Here is a 7,546-nt window from a genome sequence, read left to right as displayed (position 1 = left end):
ATTAAAAACCAATCACAAATGCACACATTTTCTCATATTTTATATATAGAGAGAGGGAGAGTGCTGAACTTGTTAGCCTTGGCTGTTACAAATTCTACTCCGATGAATATGATGGACTTGTCCTAATAAACCAAGGTGGACATGTATTCATTAAATTCTAGTGTTTTTTTTTAATGCGTAATTTCTGCCCCCTACATTTTTTCTCGTTCGTGAAGATGCGATCTTTTTAGTGTACGCCTCTTGTTTGCGTAATCCAACATCTCCACATCCTTCTCTTTTCCCCAAATTCTTATTTTCAACATTCAATTTTTTTTATCTGGATATGATTTATTTTAAGCAATCATGGGGTGTGGTGGAGCGTCTCTGCCATTACTTCAATGTCAACATTGAACGTGTGGTTTAACAATTAAGATAATTCTCCTTTTGGGAAATGCGGTGGAATTTCGATGATCAAATTTGCTTAAATGAGAATGCTGAATCATGTTGCGATTTTTGTGTGTGTTTGGCTTGAGATCTCGAGGTCTGATCAGCCATGTTTATGATGTGTGTAATTCAGACTTCTGACGATTTTAGTTTTTCAATTCAATTAGGAGTTGTTTTGATAATGAAGATCAAACTTGACATAGTTTGTGCGGGGCATTTGAATGATCTTGTGTTGATTATTTCTCGCCGAGTAAGTACTTTCTGGCATATATGGAACTTTTTTACCTTGCCTAATTGGCTAATTTCCCTATCAGACTTAAATGTCATGTTATACTGCAAGAGACACTTTATTATGTTTACATATTCACAGACTCTCATAATATTGAGGGACTGAAGAAAGTTTGTATATCAACTCTTTATTTGGTAGGCACATATATAGCTTATTGCATACTGCTACAATTGCTCACCCAAGACTCCACATTGCAGATTCTATTAGTCTCCAGAAAGTTTTGTGAATAATGTTGTCAGCGGTTCGTGAAAGAATCAATCAGGTGCTTTTTTTTGTAGGAAAATGATGAATTGAGCTGTTTTATTGATTATTTATTTGTCAAGGATCTAATTTGGTTCCTCTGCAATACCAGAAGGACCGCCGAGCAACACTAATTTGTAATTATATATCTGGAGCGAGGATTCACTAAGAGCGGCAGCAGACCTAAATAGCTACTGAGTTGTAGTCATTTATTCATTCCAATGGAGGATTTAGTTTCGCCTACGTCCCAGAAAACATCTCGTAAATGTTCTAATCAGAGTAAGGATCTCTGGTTGGTTGTGCGAGAGGGCTCTGTACCTGATGTAGATTCAGCCTTGGTGATGCTACAGAAAAATGGTGGGAACATTAATGCAAAGAACCTGTTTGGGCTCACTCCTTTGCATATTGCTACTTGGAGGAACCACATACCAGTTGTAAGAAGGCTTCTTGAAGCTGGTGCAGACCCTAATGCAAGGGTACATTTTTTCCTTCTGATCTTCTACTCTACACGACATACGACATTAACTTTGATGCTTACTTGAGTTGTTATATGATGACTGATTTGGAGTTGTTTCTTGATCCCGGTCATCGCATGTGGGGTTCTTGTTTCTCTGCCCTTGGGGTATCGTAATTGATTTTCCTTTCCTTTGGTTTATCATAATCTGGACTAGAAGAGAAATATAATCTTAAAGTGGATTAATGACACAGAGCTTTTACCAAATTTCCTTGTAAGTGGTGCATTTTTTTATCTAGCGTATGAATAAAGTTTGTTTGACCAAATTGATGGATGCAATAACCTTGATGTAAGTTCCAGTTTCTTATTCCATTGTATTGCAACAAATGTTAAAGTTCATTAAATGGGTCATCATTTGCAAAAGAAATATGAGGGAGATGCTATTTACATGAATAGATGCTCATCTTGGTGGTGTAGGAATGGATAAAAGATCTCAAGCTTCAGTATTATGAGTCCTTTTCTTCTGGTTTATTAATGCAGACATGGTTTCCTCGCTTCCTCTAAAAATCAGTTTACCACTTGTTAGGATGGGGAATCAGGGTGGAGTAGCCTTCACAGGGCTCTTCATTTTGGACATTTAGCAGTTGCTTGTGTCCTCCTCCAGTTTGGTGCCTCGTTGATACTGGGGGATTCGAAATCTAGAACGCCGGTTGATCTCATATCTGGGCCTGTACTGCAAACTATTGGCAAGGAAAACAGTTCGGGTATGTAGCTGTTTCCTCAAATCTGATTTTCTACGTTTATTGCTGACATAATCGAGGATGTTGATCTATTTCTTTTGATTTTCAGTAACTACGGAGGTCTTCAGCTGGGGCAGTGGGGTAAACTATCAACTTGGAACTGGAAATGCGCACATCCAGAAGTTACCATGCAAAGTCGAATCTCTTCATGGCTCATTTATCAAATCTATTTCTGCTGCAAAGTTCCACAGTGTGGCAGTTAGTGCATGTGGGGAGGTTTACACTTGGGGATTTGGAAGGGGTGGTCGCCTAGGGCATCCTGACTTTGATATACACGGGTGACATGAAATTAATTTTGGTGTTTATACTTATACTCAATGTTTGAAGACTTAACAAGCTTTTGTATATCTAAATAATAAATTATTACTTAATGTTTTCTCAAAATACAATGACTCTTCACTTTATCGAATGATGTGCTTCCACATTATGTGATCAAATAATTTTACAAGACGTCAAGAACGTCAGAATTTTAGACTCTTGGCTCCCTGTGTAGCTACCATGTTTTCTGTTGATTTTGTTGTATCAGTTGCACTAGTGAAAAATCAAGATTCATGGATGGATTATTTAATTTCATATGTTCAAGAAAAACATGTGATCTTATTCAGGAAATCTCTAAGTTCCATCATTCCCCTAGAATAGATCTTTTTGGGTGAAACTTCTATGAGCTTAACCATCTGTTTTCTTTCAGTGGTCAAGCTGCAGTCATCACTCCTCGTCAAGTGACAATGGGTTTAGGTGCACGGCGAGTTAAGGTTGTTGCTGCTGCTAAACATCACACTGTTGTTGCGACAGAGGGTGGAGAAGTCTTTACTTGGGGTTCCAATAGAGGTAGATGATGTTATATGGCTAATTTTGAATTTATGATAGCCTGTGCATTTATGCTAGTCATGCTTTCCTTTCTTTTTACACTTTGGAGGAAAATTAATGGTCCTGAGTTTTTTTGTGAAAATTGTAACATTTTGTTTAATATCAATATACCGTGTTATGTCTGGAAGTAATTATACAATTATACTATCTATTAATGTTCTGCAGAGGGTCAGCTTGGCTATACTTCTGTTGACACACAACCCACTCCTCGTAGAGTCAGTTCCTTGAAGGCAAGAATAATGGCTGTTTCTGCAGCAAATAAACACACAGCAGTAGTTTCAGAGGCTGGTGAGATATATACATGGGGTTGCAATAAAGAGGGCCAACTTGGTTATGGCACATCTAACTCAGCTTCAAATTATAGCCCGAGGGTAGTGGCATACTTGAAGGGTAAACACCTTGTTGGAGTCTCTGCAGCAAAGTACCACACAATTGTTTTAGGGTCTGATGGGGAGGTATAAAGATTTTTGTTACAATTTTCTTATAGGTTTGTATATGAAATACCTAGAATGGATGGACTTAAATATATGACGGTTTGCAGGTATTCACTTGGGGTCATAGACTTGTTAACCCTAGACGTGTAAACATTGCTAGAAATATAAAGAAAGCTGGAAATACTGTACTGAAATTTCATCGCAAGGAACGTCTTACTGTTGTTGCCATAGCTGCTGGGATGACACACAGCATAGCGCTTACAGATGATGGTGCATTATTCTACTGGTCATCTTCAGATCCTGAACTTCAGTGTCTCCAGGTTTTACTTTGCTTTGGGAATTTCATCTGTACCATGATGCCATCTAGCAAATATTTCGCATTAACAATGAGCACACATCTTTCTTGCAGTTACATTCACTATGTGGGAAAGGGATAACTAGCATATCTGCAGGCAAGTACTGGACTGCTGCAGTTACTGTGACTGGCGATGCTTACATGTGGGATGGTAAGAAGGGACAAGATTCTCCACCTACTCCAGCGAGGCTGCATGGAGTGAAGAAGGCAACCTCGGTATCAGTTGGAGAAACACATTTGTTGATCGTTAGCTCACTCTATCATCCATGCTTTCTTCCCCAGTTGGCTACTAGTAGTCCGAAGCAAAAGGTCAAGGTTGAATTAGATGAACTGCGTGAAGGCTTCATGTTTGATGACGTAGAGGATGATGATGTCTTTTCCAACATGAAGGATGACATTGAACATTCAGCACTACCTGGTTCTAGAAATTCTTATGAGAAGCCAAGTGTACCGAGCTTAAAAAGTCTTTGTGAAAAGGTAGCTGCAGAGCATTTGGTTGAGCCAAGAAATGCCATACAAGTGCTCGAAATTGCAGATTCACTGGGAGCAGATGATCTCAAGAGACATTGTGAGGTCTGTTTCACGACTCTAATTCTGCTATCTGCATCAACTTTTCCTAATTGTGTTATATTCACTTGTAGACTCTTTATGGTTTGACACTTTACTATGTTGTCAAAGAAACATTAGTTGTCGCCTGAATTAAGGGATGTCTCACAATATTGATAATTTAATTAGGCTATAGCAGTATTCAACTTGAAATAAAAGTAAAATAAAATAGCCAATTAGAAATATCTAAAATATAAAATAAAATAGTCAACCAGAAGCTCAAGGCTTTCAGAGCCTCAATCAGAGTTTCGGCTGTAGGATCAAGAGTAAGCTGCTATTTGTGGTCCCTGATTACAAAGAGCACTTGCTTGCAAACTTGCAAATTGTAGCAAATTCAGTAACTTTATGATACTGATCACCTTTCTTGCATTAAATGATATTTAGTGCTTAACACACACAGCACCTTCTAAGGGCGCTTGCCTTTGCAATTAGAATTTGATGTTCTCTGCTCAGATGCTGGAGAATTCCACCTGGTTAACTGAACTGATGTTCCTTTTACTTATTCCTCCATATTTTAGTTTCATTGTTTTTATAAGTTTCTTCTTTCCTAAAAGATGCCAAAACTTGCTGCAGGAGATTGTGATTCGTAACCTAGACTATATACTGGCAGTGGCAGTGCAAACTTTTATTGGCACATTATTTGATATTTTAATTGATCTTGAGAAACTTCTAGACTTGAAGTCTTCAGAGCCATGGAGTTGTCGTCAACTTCCTACACCCACTGCTAAATTTCCAGCTATTTTAAATAGTGAAGATGAGAATGTTGAAGATGATACACTTAGGACACGCAATGATGGCACAGAGGGGCTAAACTTTTGCAATGAGGGAACTCGTAGGTTAGATGGTTTCTTACAATTTGATGATGCTGCGGTGGAAGGTGTCCACAAAAGAATCAGAGCTTTGAGGAAAAAGTTGCAGCAGATTGAGCTGCTTGAGGAAAAACAATCTAGGGGCCATCTTCTCGATGGCCAGCAGATTTCGAAACTTGTAATGAGATCAGCACTGGAGAATTCACTCGCTGAGCTTGGTGCACCAATTGAAACTGTTCATACAAAAGCATCTTCTGTGGTAGATGAAAGAGGAAGTAGAAAAGCAGAATCTAGAAAACAAAGAAGAAAGAACAAAGGAAAGGCAGCCCAGAAGGAAGAATGCTCTAGTAAATTAGCCATTGATTCTGAACCAGGCATCATGAAGGGCTTCAAGGATGCCAAGGTTGGTGAAGAGACCAATAAGGTTCAGGTGGGATATCATTCTCCTCTATAACTTTGAAAGAAAATTTCTAGTGATTAATATGCAATTTTTGTGTTAAGGAAGCTTGCTGATCTCACTAGCATGTTTTCCATTTTACTCAACTATGTTGATGGAAAGGCATATACAGATAGAAGCAATTACTTTGTTTATTGATTAGGCTATTCTCTCTTCGTTGTTGTCGGTATTGTATAGCAGTTGGTTACCATATTCTTTACAATTTATAGGAGAAAGCTGCAAATTCTGGGAATTTCATGGTAATTCACGGGACCAGGGTTCCAGAATCTCATAGTAAGAAAGCTGTAAATATTCCCCTAGATGCGACTGTTGCTCCAACTGCATCGAAGAAAAAGAACAGAAAAGGCGGGCTTTCTATGTTTCTCAGTGGTGCTCTAGACGATGTTCTAAAAAGTGTCGCTCCACCACCACCCGTGGTGATGCCAAAAAGTGAGGGTCCTGCTTGGGGTGGTGCCAAAGCTTCTCGGGGACCAAAGTCACTTCGCATTATACAGGACGAGCAGAGCAAGACAGAGACCAAGCCCACAAAGAAGAAAGAGTCAGAAGATCATGCTGAAGGAAACAATGGGAAACTCCCGCTACGCTCCATCATTTGTTCCTCTCCGATAGCTATGGCTCCTGCTCAAAAAGCATCACTACCTGATGGAGATGGAAACACGCCACCTTGGGCGGCATCTGGAACTCCACCATCCCTTTCCCGTCCATCTCTAAGGGATATCCAGTTTCAGCAGGTATACCTATATATACGTGTACTTTTCTTACTTAGTAGGTGTTGAAATCGCAGCTTGCAAATAGTCGACAATCTCTGCTATAATTCTATTCAGGGAAAAAAGCTGCAGCTGGGAGTTTCTCATAGTCCACAGAATAGCACCACTGGCTTCTCTGTGATGAATGGTCTGGGATCACCATCGGAGTCTGCTGGCTTGAACCGTTGGTTCAAACCGGAGGTCGATGCTCCCTCATCAATTCGCTCGATTCAGATGGAAGAGAGGGCTATTAAAGACCTTAGGCGCTTCTATAGCAATGTTAGGATTGTAAAGAACCAGTTATAGAAGGGAAGATGTAGTTTTTTTTATTTTGCTAGAATCCTCTGTAAATTTCATTTTTTTTCACTTCCTAAGCTAGTTGCTTCCAATTAGTTTCTTGGTTTCTGTTCGTTCCAAAGTAACAAATTCATGGTGTAGATTTGCGTTTAATAGATGCTTATCAACCATTGATGGCCTATGCATAGTTAGGATTGGCCCAATCTTTTTTATTTGGAGCTGAACTTGTATAAAAGTGGCCCATTTTAGTTGGGACTTGAGTTCACCTGTACAAGTAGAATGTGGTTATTTTTTACTATCAATAAAGTTGAAGATGTTGACTGGTTGTCCAGTAATCATAAGCTCCCCTGTTATTTGTTGTTTCTTGTGCTTATTGTGCTCATCTGGGGATCATTGGTTGTATTGATGATCATATACAGTCTCCTCTTACAAGCCTCTTACAGTCTCATTCGTCTCACATACTTTTACAAGCTATGGATTTGTTAGTATATAGGGTGAACTACAAAAATGGTCCCTGGACTATGAGTTTATCTCGCCCATAGTCCCTGGACTTTAAAAATATCACCAGATATCCCTGGATTAAGGATTTATCTCGAAAATGATCCCTTTTCACTGTTTTGGGTCGAAAATACCCTTCTGGGGGGGTTTAGGCAATTTGGTTTTTTTACACTTTTAACATTTTAAATCTGATATTATTTCAGTTATGTATTAAATCTGATATTATTTCAAAATTATCATCCTTCACTTTGTTTCTTTATTTCAATGTTAG

At 38.9% G+C, this 7,546-nt stretch overlaps 1 protein-coding gene across 1 annotated transcript; it reads left to right on the top strand.

Annotated features, from left to right (window-relative positions):
* Positions 1-240: 240 nt before the first annotated feature.
* Positions 241-7,028, top strand: LOC125205981 (uncharacterized). Its single transcript, XM_048105222.2, has 12 exons — positions 241-673; positions 910-974; positions 1,065-1,428; positions 1,993-2,170; positions 2,256-2,484; positions 2,895-3,034; positions 3,239-3,528; positions 3,615-3,827; positions 3,917-4,435; positions 5,042-5,707; positions 5,944-6,465; positions 6,559-7,028. The coding sequence occupies exons 3-12, from the start codon at positions 1,174-1,176 to the stop codon at positions 6,784-6,786; spliced, it is 3,240 nt and encodes a 1,079-aa protein (XP_047961179.2). The 5' UTR covers positions 241-673; positions 910-974; positions 1,065-1,173; the 3' UTR covers positions 6,787-7,028.
* Positions 7,029-7,546: the final 518 nt, after the last annotated feature.

This window comes from Salvia hispanica, chromosome 6 (genome assembly GCF_029641045.1).
Source record: "Salvia hispanica isolate PSC_SH4W2 chromosome 6, Shi_PSC_v1, whole genome shotgun sequence".
In the NCBI taxonomy this organism is placed as follows: Eukaryota; Viridiplantae; Streptophyta; class Magnoliopsida; order Lamiales; family Lamiaceae; genus Salvia; species Salvia hispanica.
This window is presented reverse-complemented; position numbering and strand designations above follow the sequence as displayed.

Excerpts from the sequence above, each read along its gene's own strand:
- LOC125205981 (XM_048105222.2), top strand. The coding sequence starts at position 1,174 with ATGGAGGATTTAGTTTCGCCTACGTCCCAGAAAACATCTCGTAAATGT. Across the intron at positions 1,429-1,992 it reads GTGCAGACCCTAATGCAAGG|GATGGGGAATCAGGGTGGAG; the intron begins GTACATTTTTTC and ends ACCACTTGTTAG. Across the intron at positions 3,035-3,238 it reads TACTTGGGGTTCCAATAGAG|AGGGTCAGCTTGGCTATACT; the intron begins GTAGATGATGTT and ends AATGTTCTGCAG.